The sequence below is a fragment of the Strix uralensis genome, chromosome 11 (assembly GCF_047716275.1).
Source record: "Strix uralensis isolate ZFMK-TIS-50842 chromosome 11, bStrUra1, whole genome shotgun sequence".
Lineage (NCBI taxonomy): Eukaryota > Metazoa > Chordata > Aves > Strigiformes > Strigidae > Strix > Strix uralensis.
This window is the reverse complement of record NC_133982.1, coordinates 2977965-2996870: the sequence shown is the minus strand read 5'-3', so window position 1 is coordinate 2996870 and position 18906 is coordinate 2977965. Positions and strand designations below refer to the sequence as shown.

The window sequence follows — 18906 nt, the reverse complement described above, 5'->3', positions numbered from 1 at the left end:
GATATGCCTATCTTAAATGCTGATGTTGCCCCTAAAACAGCCAGTGCCTTAATACTATATTGGGGTCAACGAGCTGGAGATTTCTCCTGGTTTTGGCTCCAGGACCAAGTCCAGAGTCTAGTCTATTTGTGACATTGCAGTGCCCACGCAGCCTGAATTTTACTATTTCTGGCAGCCCTGCATCTGCAAGAAGTCCAGGGAGCCATGCAGGGGAAAGACCTGAGGTCTGAAAACAAATTGGAAGTAAGAAGAATTTGTTCTGAGTTTTTCAGAGCCTGTACATCCAGTGCACAAGCTGTACAGCAAAGGGGCCCATCTGCTTGTGAAGCACTACGTTTGTGGCTGTCCTTTGTTCTCAATATTTAAAGCCATAAAGTTCAACTGGCAGCTTGTAGCATGAAATTTCTCCCTTAGATATTTTTTTTTTTAAAAAAAAAAGCAAATTGCGGCAGGGTGAGTGTAAAGCTGGTTTAACCAGGGTTTTGGGAAGTGAAAAGGATGCTTTAATCTTGGTTATCTATAAGTGTAAGCTGTTGTGGCTTCTGAATATGTAGCAAGGTAAAAGAAACCATTATTCTAGCATTTATTAAAAATATGATTTTGTTTCTTTCCTAAGATCTATACTGGCTCTTGCCGTACAGCCCCCTTCACAGACTTTGATGGCAGCCAACAGAAGCAGTGAAAAAAACCAAAACAAACAGTATATTAAAATACCACCCTTTTACATCATCACATACAGCTTTTTTCTGGTTTTTGCCTTTCGTGAGTCATTGGTTCTGTGGGAGAAGAAAGTATGGGTCTGTCTAATGCAAAGATGGTATTGTTATAACAAAGAAGCCTATAAAATTCAAGTTTCATCATAATTAAAACCCAGTTATAGTTAAAAAACATTGGTTTTTGGAATTTGATTGCAACCAGCATCACTATTTTAGAGGAAGGGAAAAACAAATTTAATTTTCTATATTTTTTTTTAAAGCAGACATACTATTTAGAGTGTTAATGCCTCTTCTTTTTTTTTTTTTTTTTTATTGATTCCTTTCTTTTTCCATTTATAAATTTGAGGGATTATAACCCTTTTGCTTTCCCAGGATTATCTGAGTACCAGCAAATATTTTGAATAATGCCAGCAGAAAAAGACCTTTACTCAAAGTTTCAAATCTCAGCTGAGTGCAGAGTAGCAGGAGTAAGAAATCCTGACCCTGGGGTCAGGACCCTGGCAGGATGCTGTAGGGATGGCAGCAGATGGAAGATGTGCTCATATATGTTTAGAGAGTTTGTAATCTTAAGAATTAAGAATCTAGTGAATGCATACAAATGTGTTTTACAGAGGCTTTTAATTTGAGCAAATTTGGTTTTCTTAGATTATATCTTTTGCTGCCTCTAAAACACAGGCTGTCACTGCCGAAACTGCAAGTCCTCGCTCCAAAACACTTCAAAGAGAGATTTTAATTCTTAAGTCTGTCTTCCCCTTGTTCCTTTTGGCAGAAGATATTTCCAAAAGTCTTATCTGTTTTTAAGGTAGCCTGAATCTGATGCCTATCTTGAAAACTTAAAGGCAAATTAATTTGGCAATGCAATCTTATGAAGAAACCCAAATATCTTACAACAGGATCTTAGCAAAAGTTGGCCAACCCAAATAAGTGGCACTTTGAGCATATAATAAATAAAATATATCTCCTTGCTAGACTGAGACGTAGGAAATCTATTGATTAAAACGTTGTCTTCAGCTTATTTCCTGAACCGCTGAGTTAAAGTGCGTTTGATCTATCTTGTTTTCGCATCAGCAATATTTTTGCGTGTGTGCAAGATGCTGCGCCTGCTTTGATCCCTGAGAAATTTGTTTTGGTGTCGCTGGAGCTATTTTTATTTTGCTTTGTGAGTGAAATAAAAAGGGTTTGATAAGTGCCACGGTGTTCCAGAACTGCCTAAATGTCACGTAACGAGACTTGCAGAAGAGACAAGGAGCTGTAGGTGACTACCTGAAGACAAAGCCATATGTACTATATGCTATATATTTCAGAGAACATTCAATTTTAATATATGTAGGATAATAAATACAGGAATAAATAAATACCCCCTTTAATACAAGAACAAATGTTTAAGTGCTTATTTTAAATGCTCTGCTGCACAGGAGTGGATGTAAGCGCATAGTGCAATCCTTTCTTGAATACCAAGCCTGTAATTACAAGAATATTGTGAATGTTGCACACCAGGTCGTGATGTGAACAGGAGGGATGGTTGGGCAGGCTGGGCATCCTTTACCCTGCCACTCCTCCACAGCTTTACCCTGTTGAACAGAGAAAATAAGAGCAACACATATTTAAGGGGACAAACTGCTGTACAGGTTTCCTTTTATTTATTTTTTTATTACAAGGGTTTTATGGACTAGTGGTATTTAAACCATCTGCCTGGTGACATATGGTGATTCAAAGCGAATGGCTGAAATTAAAAATAAAAGTTCAAAACTTGTTTTGGAAGGGGGCTATTCCAACAGTTTGGGGAGAAATGCAAAATCATGCTCTTGAAATCACAGCAGCTCCTTAATTTGAAAAGAAATAATATTCCCCAGTGGTGCTCAAATTAGGTAGTTTGATATCTATTTAGGATAGTGAGGGGCTTTATAATGTCATCTAGGATGAATAGAATAAATGCTTTATTGAAATGGAAAAAAAAAAAAAAGCCTAAAAACTTGAGTCATATAAAATAGATTGATGTCTCTGCTGGTATCTTATAAATGGATGTTGCATGAAGGCAAAGTGCTGTCTTCAACTCTTCAAGCCAATTAAAAAGATCTCATTTTAGAAAGCTGCTGCTGGTTTGGGAACCAGGGACGTTTGGTATCGTGGACTTCATTCCCAGTGCTGGTGGACGTGGCTCCCCACAAGCAGGTCCATCACAGCATCAGGTGGTGAGCTTGGAGAACCCGTTTTGGTGGAACCCCATAGCACCCAGCAGCACTGGACCAACTTGTGTATCCAAAACCAGATTTGCTTGCGCTGTGTGTGATAGAAATCCTACCAGGAGGAGACTGCGTGTACCATGAGGCAAAGAGAGCGTCCCAGTTTCAGCCCCACTGCATTTCATCATCTGGGGGAGCGTGTGGGGTGAAGTCTGCTACGAAGGAGCGTCTGTCAAGGAATTATCTGGATTTGTCGGTACAACAGAGAGAAGAAATTGGCTTATAAGGAGCCAACATATTTGCAAATGAGATCCATATGTATGTGTGCTCCACCCCCCCGTATTCTCTATACATTGCTTTGCCAGGAGTTTCCTACCAGTTCTTACGATACAGCCTTTGCTTCTAAAAATAACTACTGAAGAATTTGAGATCTGGGCTGTTGATTAGATTTTTGGGTCCCAAGTGTAGCAAGGAAAGCAGCTCTCTGTGGGCTTCCCAGCTTGCCATGTAGCCAAGCCCATCTCGGGAAGAAGAGCAATGGCTTATAGCACACCCTGCACATCCCTGGAGAAAACTGGGCAATGCTGGGGTGGTACAGACTTAATGATATCCTTATCTATTTTAGAAAAAAAGAGGAAAATTCAGCAGTGAAGTCCTGCACATCCCCTATAACGTCTAATAAAAGGGGGAAATAAAAGTATTGTAATATAAACCCATGTATGACTGTATAGGGGAAACGATGCCATTCTTTGTTGGCTTTCCATTTTTAATTGCACACCCTTGTGGCACTTAATTGGGCTGGTTTATGCTAGGACAAAGCATTACAGCAGCGAGAAACATTCCTGGGTCTTGGCCTTCATCTTTCCCCAGAGACTGATTTTTCTGGTGTAACAGTGGCACTGATTGTTTTCTGGTTTTATCCAAATAAGCAGAGATGGAGCGTGGGGTTAGAGAACTGGTCTTGAAATTTTCTATTAATCACTGAAATATTTCCCCCCATTTTGGGAAAATGTAAAAAATAAAAACATCAACAACCCATGTTGCTTGTAATAAAAACAGGGGAAAAAAAAAACCTCCCCAAAACCTTTTCTTCAGTAAAGGGAAGAAAAAACGGTTACTGGAAACTAGACCTGTTTGTGTTTCTAAATGTCAGCTGCTTTCCAAAACTTGTTCAGACATTTCAAGAGCTCACACTCAGTCTTTAAAAGCGCTACAACAAATCCTTTTGGTCCTGTTGCTCGTATTTTTTCATCATACACTTGTTTTTTGTTTGTAGCAATGCTTTCTTTGGGCAAGCAAGTAATTCCTTGTTAATTGTTTTGATATTTTGCAATGGTTAGCAGCAGTACGAAGGCTTATGTACACTGTGAGCTGTGAACATCCTCAGTCGTGGACCATGTTACTGCCTTCTCCTGTTCCAGCTTGAGAGGGAGAGAAAGCAAGGCCATGTACCAGATTAATTGCATATTAAGTGCAAAACATTGGCAGAACAGCACATGATCACACTAAAAGACGCTATCAAAAATTAAAGGAAAAAGAGGTGGCAACAAGCTAATAGAAGACAAATGATGCTGTGTGAGCTTTATTCTTTTGCTTGGGGTCAGTGAAATAAGGCCACTCAGATGATGTACCTTAAAGATGATGTACTGGCTGAACAGGAGCCAGCAGTGTGCCCAGGTGGCCAAGAAGGCCAATGGCATCCTGGCTTGTATCAGCACTAGCATGGCCAGCAGGGACAGGGAAGGGATCTTACCCCTGTGCTCGGCACTGGTGAGGCCGCCCCTCGATGACTGGGTTCAGTTTTGGGCCCCTCACTCCAAAAAGGCCATTGAATGACTCGAGCGTGTCCAGAGAAGGGCAACGGAGCTGGTGCAGGGTCTGGAGCACAGGTCTGATGGGGAGCGGCTGAGGGAACTGGGGGGGTTTAGTGTGGAGAAGAGGAGGCTGAGGGGAGACCTCCTGGCCCTCTCCAGCTCCCTGAAAGGAGGGTGCAGAGAGGGGGGATGAGTCTCTTTAACCAAGTAATGAGTGATAAGACAAGAGGGAATGGCCTCAAGTTGCACCAGGGAAGGTTTAGACTAGATATTAGGAGGCATTTCTTTGCAGAAGGGGTTGTTGGGCGTTGGAATGGGCTGTCCAGGGAGGTGGTGGAGTCCCCATCCCTGGAGGGGTTTAAGAGTAGGGTCGACATAGCGCTGAGAGATATGGTGTAGTTGGAAACTGTCAGTGTTAGGTTAATGCTTGGACTAGATGATCTTCAAGGTCCTTTCCAACCGAGATGATTCTGTGATTCTGTGATTCTGTGAAAGGGAAGGTTGGTCAGAAGGATTTCAAGGCAATGTGTGACAAGCTGCCCATTTGTTATAGTTCAAGGCTTTATTGAAATAATTATGCGTGAACCTTCTGTTTCCCTGCTTATTCTTCTACAGTGGCTAAAATTCAACAAAATTTAACAGTCACAGCTGGTATAATAAGATTTTAGGTGATTAGTGTGTACCAAAGCACTGTGATAGCACTCAAGGTAGTAATTTAAACCAAGGAGGAATGACAAGCAGCAAGAACAAAGATAGTCCTTAAATATGAATTACTGCTTTACAGTTATGTGTGTAGGTGTCTGTCCCAATGCGTGTGTCTTTAGGAAAGTGCAGCCCTTGTATCCTGCTTTGATCTTGGTTTTCATCACTGTTAATCGAGCAAAATCTCTTTGCACCATGGCTGAGAGCACCATGGTGGGGATGGCCCTTCTTTAGAGGTATTACTCCTCTTTCTAGGAGAAGTGCTGGAGGAGCAGTGAATCTGCCTGCTGTGATTTGTAGCTCCCGTTGGCAGTACCTGGAAAACTTCAAGTTTTCAGTAACACTCAAAGATTTACTATAGCGGTTTTAGCCTCTCCTTTTGTAACCCTTCTTCTGGTACCAGGCACTGCCTGCCCCAGCGTGTGCTTTCACATCACTTGCTATCATTGCTGTGCAATATCCACCCTCCTCTTTCCTTCTCCCCAAGTAAACTCTTCAAGGATCTTGATGTATATTTTTTATATATATATATATTTATTTTTTAAAAATCTTTTTCCTTTCTCTGCCAGTGATGGGATTTATGGTGCGATCTCACTTGAATGCACCAAAGAAAACCAAGCCAAAGTCAGGGGGCACATCTTATGGCCCTGGGATTGCAACTAACTCCTGATGGCGTCAGGACCATTGGCGTATGCGGTGTAAATTAAAATAGTAGACAAAAGCTTTGACAAGGGAGAAATATGACTGTCGGACGTGGAAGCTTGGGAAGCATAAACCCATTTTAGTGCAAAGCAGGAATCATTTCCAATCAACTTTTTTCTTTTCTCTTTCAGGCTGTGACCGTGCGAAACTCCATGGCTAAATCTTTGTACAGCGCCTTGTTCGACTGGATAGTGTTCAGAATTAACCATGCACTCCTCAATTCAAAGGACATGGAGGAAAGCACCAAGGTAACGTCTCGACAGCTCTTTTGGCTACACTCTTGTGTTTTTAAAATAGGTAACTAGTGGATAAAACATTACCCAAGCTCCTAGCAGCACGTTGCTTAACATAAAGTTAGTTTTTCCTCGGTTAATATTTTAGACTGAGTACATTGTTATTTTATGTGGCATTTGCTGAGCCAGAAAGAGTGAAGCACCTCGAATAATATATCCTCAACGTGGCAGGGAAAGAGGTTTTGTTGTAGCCACAAAAGCCTGTGCCCTCACCCCCTCCAGGAGCCATGCCAATTTTCCTCCTTGTGTGTAAAACTATAGGACCTTATATAATTGAGGGGAAAAAAGGGAAATCTTGCTAACGCAAGGTGTTTTGATGAAGTTGCTCCATAAAAATAATTAGAAAAGGTGAACAAGCTTGTGGTGTCGATAGGTACTGATATAGCACATCTATAAAGAGCAGGAAAGCGAGATTGGGGAAAAAAAGGTTGCACCAGGAAGAGCAAAGCCAGCGTGGTGCTGGACCGTTTTCCCAAAGCACTGATGGAAGGGATGACATGACATGACATTTCCTGCGATAGCAGGAGCTGGATGCCACGACCCAGAACATCCTCTCCAGAACGTCTCGTGTATTCATCTGTGCTTGTCGTGGCAGGGGGATGCTGACCCCAGAAAGCACGGGTGCACGGATGTGTCCATGCACACACGGGCTTGCAGCTCACCAGCTACCCTTGGCTTGGAAATTTTGGGCATGGGCCAGCAGCTGTGGGGTTTTTTGGGGGGTTGTACATCCAAGCTGAAGCTGCAGCTGCCAAAAGGAGGATTGTTTTGCTAAGCACTAACATTATGTTTGAATTATGCTGTAGGGCCGAAGTTGCAGAGGCTTGCAGTGTAGCTGGTCCTTTATTTAACTCCATAGAAATGCTTGCAGAGTGTAATTACAGACTGGAAATAAATACATGCATATAAAATTTGGTAATATGCTTTTCTGACAAGAAAGGTTGTTAAAGCGGGTAACATCCAGCATGTCTTCTGACTGCACATGCTTCCTCTCCCTCTGTTTAATATTTTACCAAAAATGTTGTGTTCTCTCATGATTTTTTTTCCAAGTCATCAAAAGTTTTGTCTAGGCTGTCAGAAAAAAAAAACAAACTCAACACTGTAGGTGTATTTGGTGAAACAGAAAAGGTGGATTTGTTCTGAGAAGGAAACGCATCTCAAATACTAAATAATTTTTTTTTAAATGATCCAATTTATTGTATTATCTGTTCTGTAATATGTAAATACAAAATCAGACTGGGATACTATTGCTTGCTTAGCCTGTCTGTAATAACAAGGCACAACAGTAGGTGTTTATGGGCCATTAAACTTTGGTTCCCAACCTCAAATTGCAGCAGGTAAGAGCCAGAACAGCCCAAATTCATGCTGTATTCCAGCACTCCTGCTGCATATTAACCCTCTGCTTCCTCCAGCCAAGACTCCTGTGCAGCGTAACCACCCTCCTCTTGCCTGTCTCCCTATATCATCTCATGAATTCCCAATTCCCAGTTTTCTGACTCGTTGTTTGGGGTTTTTTTGCTCAAAATCGCACCTTGTAGCCATAAAATCCAGGTCAGGCAGCCAGTGCCGCGCGCTGGGAGCGGTGTTGCCCTTGCGCAAGAGCAGATCCGCCTACGCTGGCAAACGCCCAGGACCCGGAGCTGCAGGAACGTGCAGGCTCGTACCGGCAGCGAGATCCAGCGAGGCAGTCCTGGGCTGTACGTGGGCCAGGTTTTCTGAAACAGGAAGGTAGTGCACAAAATACCAAGAAATATCTACTTCTAGAGACAGAAGTGTAATCAGATTTATCTTCAGAGTCCTCTATGATCACTGATTGATTTTCATGAGTCCCCAGAAATCATGAAAATGCATGAATCATGCCTGTTTTATGAGTAGAGAGGTTAAAGAGAGAGTTTATGTGCATTGCACAGAGCTGCAGAGAGCAGCTTCATTAAACATTGACTAGCCATTTTTCTCTCAAGTTGTTCTACAGCGTCACCTCCTCACCCCTTTTTTTAGCCCCCGACTTGGGTCCTTCCAGCACAGAGGGAGGAGAGGTGCCTGCCTGGACCAGGCAGGCCCGGGAATAACTGCTCTTTTGCCCTCAAGGAATAGCGTCACTGCCAGCAAGTGGCCGAGGGCATCCTGGGCTCTGCGGCTGCCGCTGAGACACCAGCCAGCAATTACCACGCTTCTCTGCCCTGGAGGAACCGAGGTGATGCCAATTAATTTGGTTTTTCCTACCACTTCACAATCCTCTTGAAATCCTTTTCATCTTGGGCTTGGAGAAACCCCAGATGAGGATATAGGTTTTTCTTAATCTCCTATATGTGGTCTTGAGGTTGGGCAACCCCAATGAGTAACTGGAAGGTGGACTGGGAGCAGGGGCATCTCCAGACCTTGGGAGTAGGTCCTCGCTGCAAAGCAAGTTCTCAGCGCTTGGATGACATCTACTTGATGGCATCTACCAGCTCCCTCAAAAAAAATCTCCTAAACACCCTGAGTCTCTGATTTATGAAAAAAAAATACAGTCTCACACCTCACTGTGAAAGGTTACTGACTCCTGAGTTTGCAGTGGGTGAGCAATATGCAACTCACCCTGCAGCAAATGTCCTGGCTTAATCCAGCCCATGCTTGCCACCAATATTCCTCTGACTTTTAAGATCCATTTTGAAATAATCCTACAGGTTGTGAAGGTTCAGAAGGTTGTCAGATGATGGATTTTTGTCAGAGGGCTTTTTTGTATGGCAGTCATGTTATGCAGAGGTAAAGTAAGACCTAAAACCATCTGAATTCAGAGTGTATATGGGAGGAGAACTGCTTCTGAAGTTGATGAGAAAAATGAATATGAAAGTATATCTCTTTATGAGTGTAAATTTTGATTTCAGTGGTCATACACAGTTGTCCTATAAAAACACTCGTGGAGAGCTTGTAGCTTTTACAGAAATTGGCTTGACCAGAGCTACCATTCACCTGGTTGGGGTGACTCAGGGTTTTGACGTGAAGGTTGGAGGTTGCAGAAGACAACAAATACTTATAGGTGCACATATGGCACGCACACAAAAGCCGGATTTGCTCTCCGATCCGCGTGCTGTTGAAACACGTGCAGCCATCTCTGCGTCCAGCAAAGTCCTTTTGCTGGGGCTGAGCAGCATTGCCCCAGCCACCTAGGACGACCATGTAGACCAAAACTCATGCTCAACCAAACCAGTGGTGGATATAATATTCATTGGTGCAGACAGTATTTGGTGAGGAGGCTGTTTATAGCTAGTTTAGCCTATTTAATTGCTGGTGGACTAGGTGGTGTGGTGATAGGTGGGAAGAAAACCTAGATCCTAACAAAGTCCAAACCCTAGGAGAGCCTGGGACAATGGGAATGGAGACAATTTTCATATCCCAATATGTGTGTTTATTTGATGTTAGCAGTAAGGACAAGATCAAAAGATGAAGCTGGGTTAAAAAAAAATAAACACCCGGCTGTCGTTCTTCCACTGTTTTTCAAGCAAGTATTTGGAAGATGTAAATCAGACCTTTGATATCCAAATTTAGTTAAATGTACAGTGAATTATTTCGGGAAAACACAGTGGGATTTGGCTTATCTTGCTTGCTGACAGGATTCGTAGCATGTTATTTCTGAGCCGAGTTGTGAATAAGTTATTTGATACGGCTTGTTTTATGCTCGTAGCAGTGCTGCTGTGTATCCGTTTCACTCCGACTCCATTTTCCTTGGTCTTCTCTCTATTGCTTTTACCTTTTTTATATGTTCTCATGATCCCCTACAAACTGCCTGAAATTTGACCTTTATTAATGAGGTTGGAGACTTTTTCTCCTCTTGAGAACTAGATTACTAAACCTCAGAGAGTCTATTATTTAATTCCCCTTCCATAAATTAGGTTAAGAATTGTTGGAAGTCCGTCTCGTTGCTTAAAATGATGATATAGGGTATATCGTGGTGGAACAAAGGCATTTCATCCAAGGTTTTTTTTTAAGCTTTTCCCATTTGGTTCTTGTGAAGTGTCTTAATTTCTTCCTAAATAACCCTGCTGTTGTTTTCAGATGAGGTGCTGCGTATGTATGGATGATGGTGAATGTGAATTTATGGCCATGAAGAAAGTTCATTTAAATGAATGACCATGAAGAAAATTCATGGTTGAATTCATAAAGAATTCATGACCATGTAGAAAATTCGTTTAGATTTAATCATCTAGTTAATTCTTGGCTATCTGACCTGAAACAGAGGAAGAATTGCTGAACACGCAGCAGGTTTAATGCCCATCTGTTCATTATTTTTAGGTCCCAACTTCCAAATTTGTAGCAAATCACTGCCTTTCACTTTATATAATAGGTCATCATGTATATTATGGGGATGTAGTTCGGAATAGTCCTTTTAGATTTAGTGGTGATGGCTTTTTGGCTTGGTTTGGGGGTTTTTTACAGTATTGGCTTTGGAATATTGTAAAAAAAAAATAAATTAAAAATTTTAAACAGGTAAAAAATTTAAAAATAATAATAAAAAGTATTTTTCCCCAGAATTTTAAGCAAACCTATTTGTGATTGCCAAAATATGCCTCTGTGATAGAATGACATCACCAGCGTGCATTCGGGGTGACATAAATCAGCTCCAATATTTATTGGTGCTTTGGGAATTGGAGAGCACGTCATAGCTTCAAGACCGTTGTTTGCCAAACCCCTTAAAAGTCATGCTCGGTGTTTAAATGTTACGGCTGTGACATTTTTAGAAAAGCATGAGGTCAGTTTTTATCATCTCAACCAGAAAGTGCTTACTAACCCAGGGTTCACTCAAATTTTAAAAATCCTTGTAGACGTACACTTTTAGTTACAGGAATTTCACTATAGATTTTATATACTCAGTAATAGAGTTGTCTGCTGCAGGCTTGTCCGTGCTGCACACTTGTTAATTTTAAATGTTAGCTTTTATAAAGGAACAACATTAACACATAAACTAGACTTGGCTAGTTGAGGTCTCAATTATATTATATCTTTGCATGATTTCCTTATGGCCCTCATTCAAAGTGTCAGTTTGAAACTGAAGAATGAGATTTGTAAATGTAAAATGCCTTTGATTATTTTCTTTAAATATTGGACTGCAAAGTTAATCTTAAAAACAGCCAGATTACATGTTTTTGTCGGGCAGTTTAACGAAATAATTTCATTCACACATATCTCAATGGAAATAATTTTTTTTTCACCTTGCTATAAGAAAGTAGATTTGTGCTTCTTTATAATGGAAAAAAAAGATCTAACCCTTTTGCGTAGGTACCATGAGAGTTTTTTGGCCAGAAAGCAGAAAAATAGACATAAATTCCCAATTTCTCATATTTAAAAGTTTTACCAACTTACACACATTGACCTCTTTTTGGGGGGGAAGTCTGCAGTGCTGCCTCCTGCAACAGAGGCCAAACGACCTGATTCACCACAGAGCTCTGCCCTAATTTCTCTGGTGTGAAACTGTAAAAAAAAAAAACCCACATCTTAAAATTTATATTCTGGAGGTGTTCGGGAGTTATCCACATAATCAGTGATGTGAGAAAAATGCTGGTTTTCCCTCTGTAACAACCATGGCAGAATTAAGCATGCTCGTCTTGTACGTGTGGTTTGATACCTGCAGTGATTTTGATAAATACACATTATTTTTATTTTTAGTTCTGTGTTATCTTTCTGAGCTTGTTTAATTTTGGGTGTCAGCAAAAGAATTATAAAAAGACAACTTCAAACTATAATATTTTAATAGGATTTCTTTATAACTGAAGTAGCCCTTTTTTTTCTATATATAACTCTTCTATTTTGCTTTATAAATGTATTTACACGCACACATTAAAATGTATTTTCTAGCAGTTTCAACACAATAAATGAACTAGCATTGAAAAAGAGGGAAGGTTTTTTTGTACTCAGCTATTTCATATTAAATTATGTTTGTGAAAGCTTGAAAACCTTGTTCAGTTTACAGTGTTCACTTGTGGCAGGGCCTTAACTATTTCCACAGAGCATCAGTATGGCACTTGTGAAAGCTGATGTCTGTAATTCCATAAGGATTCTGGAAGTGTGAGCATTTTATCTTCTAAGTCTTGTTTTTATGAAGTGCAATAGAGACTTTTATCTAGGGTAGTTTTAGGGAGCTCTTGTGGGTCGTAGGGAGAAGCTTGCATGGCGGTGGAGTGGTTGGGGTTGGGATTTGCTTACGCAAGGGCAATGCGAATGGAGCATTGGTGTCGTGGATAAGAAAAAGTCACTTTGTCCTGTTTCCATCATCACTTTTTCCATGTATAATATAGATAAAATATGAGCTGCTAATTATACAAAGACTTTAAGAAGAATTCTTACTGAAATCTATTTTCAAAAAGAGGTTAAGAAGATTTCTGCTTGTTAGGCTGCCGTTTAATGAGTATATCTGTGAACAAAAGGGTTCATTGGGACGAGCAGGAGAAGGATGCTTGACTTGGAAAGCAGCGAGTGAGAGAGGATCCCTCTGCCAGGCCCAGGCCTTGGTCCAGTGGCTTCCCAATTTCCATCTTCTGGTCAAACGGCTGTTTCTCATGGGCATTTTGCCAAGTGATGCAAACTCCTGGGAAGCTGGCCAAGGACCTTCAGTAGTCATCCTTGTCATGGCATGGCTGGGGGTGAGGGCGTAGAGTCTGACTGGCCCTGGAATAGGGGCAAAAGCCTGGATGAAGGATAAGGTAGTAAAAGACCTCTTGGAAAAATGGGTTAGAGTCTTATTGTTGTCCTTATATGCTTTTTTAATTGTGATTTCACTTATTCCAGTAGCCAAAGTCCATATACAAAGCTTCTGCCCACAGCAGCTGTGTCTGTTCCAGCCTTAGGTGTTTCCCGGTCAGGAGCTGAGCACAGGGGTATTTTCCTCCTACATTATGTGATCTGTTGAAGGCGACGAGCTGCAGTAGAGGCTTCTGGATAGTCTGTTTTATATTTCTGGCAGTGGAGTTAGGATAGTCTTTGGAAGGTAGTCTTATGAAATCCAGAGTGCAGATAAGACCAATAAAATTAAAACCAGTGTGCCTGGCAGCTCTCAGATTCTTCTGAGGTGGAGCAGAGGAGGTGTTTCTCCTCCCTGCTTGAGGTTTGGTTCATTTGACCAGTGCTAATGCTTTTACCTTTCTTAATATTTTTATTTAATTAATTGTCTCATATGAACAGAGCCCATGTATAAGTGAAATGACTTTGGTTAGTCCCCCAAGCATGGTCCACTAATGAACTGCTGGTGGAGCTCTCCATGCACGTGTCCTTCAGGCTCTTCACCCCATTTCTGATGACAACAGGCTTGCTAGGTGGACACACTCTTGAGTTTTATTTGTAACTAATTATTAATTACTTGCTTAACAGAACAGTCATATACAGGTTTGGAAGCTGCAGCAGAAATGATACCTACTTAAGCTTGTTTTTCACCCAGGCTCCCTGTGTTGATGATGTTTATCTCCTGTCACAACCCCATGTCCCTCTTCCTCTGGGTTTACCAAATTCATCCAATAGGCAGAGGGCTCAAGTTTTATGAAAACCAGTGCCTACGTGGAGGAGAAAGGGCCACATTTCTACTTCCATTAAGGGAAGGAAGGATAGTCTGAGCCAGGGAGTGATGGGTTGCACTTGCTTGCAGGCCAACATACGCATGGCCAGGGGTCCACTGCTGCCCCTTGCCTGGCTGGTAGTGGGGGAGCAGGCTTGGTTTGGGAGGAGAGAGGGAGCCAGGAGGTTGCAAAGCAAGCTGTGAATTCGCAGCAGTGTTGACCTTGTTTTGCCAACATAGAAAACGTGGTGCACCCACGTCTTGATGAGCGTCTCAAGAGGTTGTTGTTAGAGGAGAGACCAAACAGGCTTTGACTCTTCAGTTTGGAGAAAAGCCTGGGGTGGGATACAGTTCAGGTTCATTGAATCATCAAAGTGGTTGAAAAAAGGCATTTTAGAACTGTAGCTCACCAAATCCTGCTATATATGTTATGGGGTATGGATTTAGTAAAAGAAAACACTTCTCTGTCGTGAACTTCTAAAAGTTGGCCTGAGAGGCTGTGAGGGATCATAGTGTCCGTGGGTTAAAGGAAAAAAAGGATGGGTACCTCTTTACCCATGAACTAAAGGGAGCACAGAGGTGCCATCTCCCTCATCCCAAAATTGTGGGTGCTGGTAGAAAAGGGTGATGAACCACAGAAGAGCCATACTGACATACCCAGGTGTTGCAGGAGAAGAGTCAGAGATGACTCAGATCTGAGTTAGCAGTTAGTTTATTGAGTGCTAACCAGTAAAGCTAGGTATGTAAAATATTTCATAAGTACAGATGGATTGGCGGTCAATACTCTACTATTTACTACACTTAAAGTTAGTATGGGATGCAAAGATTATCACTTAAGCTTACTATATGTATCTTAAATGTTACATGCATGCAAAAAATGTCACTTACCCAGCCATTGATGCCTGGTGTCAAGTGAGGGATCTCTCGGCCTCAAGGAGTAACCTTGAGAGGTGTCCCTAGTCAAGGGGAGATCGCTGTGCAGCCAGGTGCCATGGAGGGAGAGCTCAATGGACCCTGACGATGTTTATAGTGTAAAGCGGTTGATTTGTAGTCAGATTTTCTATTGTGTTAATGCAGTTTTGGCCGCTTATCAGCCCAGTCTCCAGCCAAACCGGGTTTTTTTGGGGTTTTAGTGCTGAATTCTCACTGATAGCCTCACACAATAGGATTAACTTTGGTTAAACCTTTGGTCTTTGATTAACTTCGGTTTGCTGAGCATCTGCCCAGACCAAAGTGCAGTTCATTCCAACAGGAGGATTGCATCCATCACACCAGGATGAGATGTCCTGCTGCCGTGGTTGGAGATGCTGGGCTGGGAGGAGTGTTGAGTTGCTCCTGTAGAGCATTTCTTGTGTCCTGGTGGCAGGGGCTGGGATGGCTGTGCCAGAGTGCGGGGCCCTGGGACAGTATCCATGGGAAATGAGGCTTGGTTCCCTTCCCTGGCCAGAGACCTTCGTTCAAAGCAAGCAGTAGCCGAGTCTTCAAAGGGTGCAGAAGGCAGGGAAAGCACACTCCTGGGTCATTAGGTTAGAGAAGGAGCTTTTGTTTTATTTGCCTAACAGCTCTGTTGCCAAAGTTTTTAACTATGAAGGAACCTGACTCAGGGGGTGGATCTGAGCCCTCTTTTTCAGCAACATTACTCTTTCTGTGTTACGGCTGTACAGTGACTCAACATCTCCAAAAATCAGTCCATCTGGGTTACGCTTCTTAGTGGGAGACATTCATCTGATCCATCTGATATGCAAGGTGGATATTTTATATTTGATACTATTTTACTTCTGACCAGACTTATTTTCCTTCCTTGCAATGGATTATTTCCATGCAAATCCCACGCAGGTGTTTCTTTAGAAGACTGGCAGCTGGAGCATGTTTGCTTAGACATCCTGTATTCACCTTGTAGGCATGTTTCTGTGGGCTGTCTTCACGGTGTAAGCTTTTTTTTCCCAACCCTATCCCTGTTTTTTCCCCTCAAAGGATAAATACTGTGTTAGATCCAATAGAATAACTTGGAACTGGGTTCAGGTTTCTTCAAAAATGGTAATTTGTCTATAAATTTAAAAAAAAAACCCAACTCTAAAAGGACTTTTCTTTTAGAAAAAGGCTATTTTTCCAGATATCTGAAGTTACATGTTGTCTCTCTGATGTAGGTGAAGTCTTCCAGATGGCATAATATCAACAATTCCAGTAAAAATTAAAAGTCCTGCTATTAAGTATATTTAATTCTGTTTGTATGCTTTTGATTATGTACTGAGTACAAAAAATCCATTTACTTCATGTGATTTTATTCTAATCCTCATTCTTACTTTCCTTGCAGACTTTATCCATTGGAGTACTTGATATTTTTGGGTTTGAAGACTATGAAAACAATAGTTTTGAACAATTCTGCATTAACTTCGCCAATGAGCGCTTGCAGCACTACTTTAACCAACACATCTTTAAACTTGAACAGGTAGGTCTGGAAATATTTACTCACCGATGTCAGTGAGTGTTGACACGAGTTTGTGGCGCTGATAAAGTTCTTAAATTGCCCCTTTAATTCTTTTATGTTAAGGAGTGTACACTGAATTATTCAAATTTAACTTCTAATTTACCATATGACTTACTGCTACCTGTAAAATAAAATCCAGCCAGAGATTTGCTGGTTTTAAATAAATATTTTGGGGGATACAAGTATCCTCAAACACCATGAAGACCTTAACCATTGCTCTTTTGTCTCTTTGATATATGCTCAGAGGGCTCATCCATGAGCAATTTCTTTCTTGCCTTTGCCTGGGCTTCTTGTCGTGTCATTAATATCACATAAAAGTTATTTTTTGACATCTGTTGAAAATGCCACCCCTATCTTCTGGTGGTTTTTTGCTTTCCAGTGTTAATTTGTGGGGAGGGAGGGGAAATGTCACTCTCATACATGTTCTGCAAGGTCAGACTTGAGGTCCTTACGACCTTCAATAGCCATGGCAGATTAGGAAAGGTTGAACTTTAAGCTTTGCTTTAGGTTTTCTGAGACTGAGTGTTGCTTTCCAGCCTCAAATTAATGTGCTGTAAGAGAGATAACAAAAATACAGGCCATAATTTAGCAGGTAACATACACGACAAGATGGCATAGTCTATTAATTAGGATGGGAGGAGGCTTCTCCAAACACCATTTGTTATTTAATAACAAGCAGGACAAGAAAACTGCTAAAGTACATGTTGTTTCATGAATGCACAACATATAATTGGGCTCTATAATACTGTAAATATGTTATAGACTTTCAAATTGACTTTTTTTTTTTTTTTTAATGCCAGTCTGCATGCCCTCCCTTCAGGTGAAATTCTTCTCTGGGTGAGGTCAAAGGAAATCCTCCTTATCATTAGTTTCGGTAGAGCTAGCATGTGATGAGCTGTGCTCTGCAGCCTGAGTCCAGCTGAGATCAAAGAATTAAACCAGCCCTTCCCAGAAACCCTGAGATAGTTTCATTTTGGGCTTCTACAGTGTTATAAGAGATCTGAAAAGTCAGAAAGAGAAGTCTCCTTGAATATGAGGATGGTCAAAAATAAGTATTATAGGCCTGAGTGGATCATTTGGGGGATGTTTGCTCTGGAGTTGGATGCTTCTCTGGTAACTTCTTTTTTTGGTCAAGAAAGTGGAGCAAAGCTGCTCAGACCCATTTTATTTCAGTTATTTAACTGGTCTTTGTATGCCAATGTACCCTACTCAAAAAATGCCCTAAGAAGTTAGTGGGAAAACCTGTCTGTTTTACCTGTCTGTATTTCTAAGAACGGGTCTATTTTACCATTATGCACTATAAAAAGGCAAACTAAAAAACTATTGCAAATCCAACATAGCTATATTTTCCTATAAAGGTAACTGATACACTTTCTAGAAAAGACCTGGGGAGGGAGGACCCTTCCTGAAAGCTGGAGAGAGGTGATACCTCGGTGAGGTGGGATTTCAGGGCACTTGGGTTTCGGCAGCCTCCACCAGCTTCGCAGGAGTGAGCCGAGATGCCGTCATGCATGAGGGAATTCTGGTGCTCGGGCTGGGATTTCTTAGCAGGTCAGTGTTCCTCCCTGAGCCCAGGGTATATGCAGACTTCCTGATTGCAGCAATCTGTAATTCTCCTTGGACCAGCTTAGAACCAGTGACCTAATTAGCTTTCTCCTATAAATCTGTCAAGCACATGAAGTCATTAGAGTCAGTATTTGCTGTATGGATGAGAGGAGCAGTTGTGGAGGCATCTGATTGCAAAGGGCTTGTTCCAGTTCTTAATGCTGGAGCACGTCATCTGTCTAGGGCTGAAGCACTGCGAGTTCTGCTGATGGGAAATACGGTCATCTCTACATAGTTTGCTTTTTATAAATATAAATAACTGTACAGCTGCGTGAGTGCTTATTCTTGGGTGAATTATTCGTATGGCTTCATCATTTTCTTTTCCTCTTCTTGGAATTATGTGCTGCATGTGGAGGAGTGGATTTGATGGAAGGAAAACTGATGATACATATTCAGATCTTGGGTCTTCAGAATATCGTTCCTTCCTGGCTGGCCAAAAGATTACCCTGCCTTTTTAATGATAGTTGCCAGTCTACAGACGAAGACTAGGTAGTTAATACTGTGTTTCAAGACATCAAGATAGTTATATTACTTTGAATTGTGAATTTATCAGAGATATTTGTGGCTTTACGAGGGTTTATTTGAGGTCTTGATAGCTGAAAAACAAGTGAGGTTATTGGTGATGGGTACCTGAAGTTGGAGGGGCCCTTCCCTGCATCCAGAGACAGACTTCTTGTATCTCCAAAGCTTACAGGAGGCTGAAGACAGATTGCTGAGATATTTGGGCACTTCTGCTAAATGAAACAACAAATTTAAATATTCACTAAGGATTTTTCTTAAAATCATAATAGAATTTGTGTAGAAGAAGGGTATTTAGCCATGATGTAATTGATGCTGTGGCATACTGCTGATGTTATGGAAACCAAAATACTTACAACAAA

The 18906-nt window shown here is 41.3% G+C and overlaps 1 protein-coding gene across 9 annotated transcripts in view; it reads left to right on the top strand.

The window, feature by feature from the left end:
- Window positions 1-18906, top strand: part of MYO9A (myosin IXA) — a 190100-nt gene that overhangs the window by 105657 nt on the left and 65537 nt on the right. For all 9 annotated transcript variants that reach the window (XM_074880273.1, XM_074880274.1, XM_074880276.1 and 6 more), the window contains 2 exons: window positions 6249-6365; window positions 16247-16381. In XM_074880273.1, the coding sequence (XP_074736374.1) occupies window positions 6249-6365; window positions 16247-16381 (252 nt within the window). The remainder of the gene's footprint in view (window positions 1-6248; window positions 6366-16246; window positions 16382-18906) is intronic.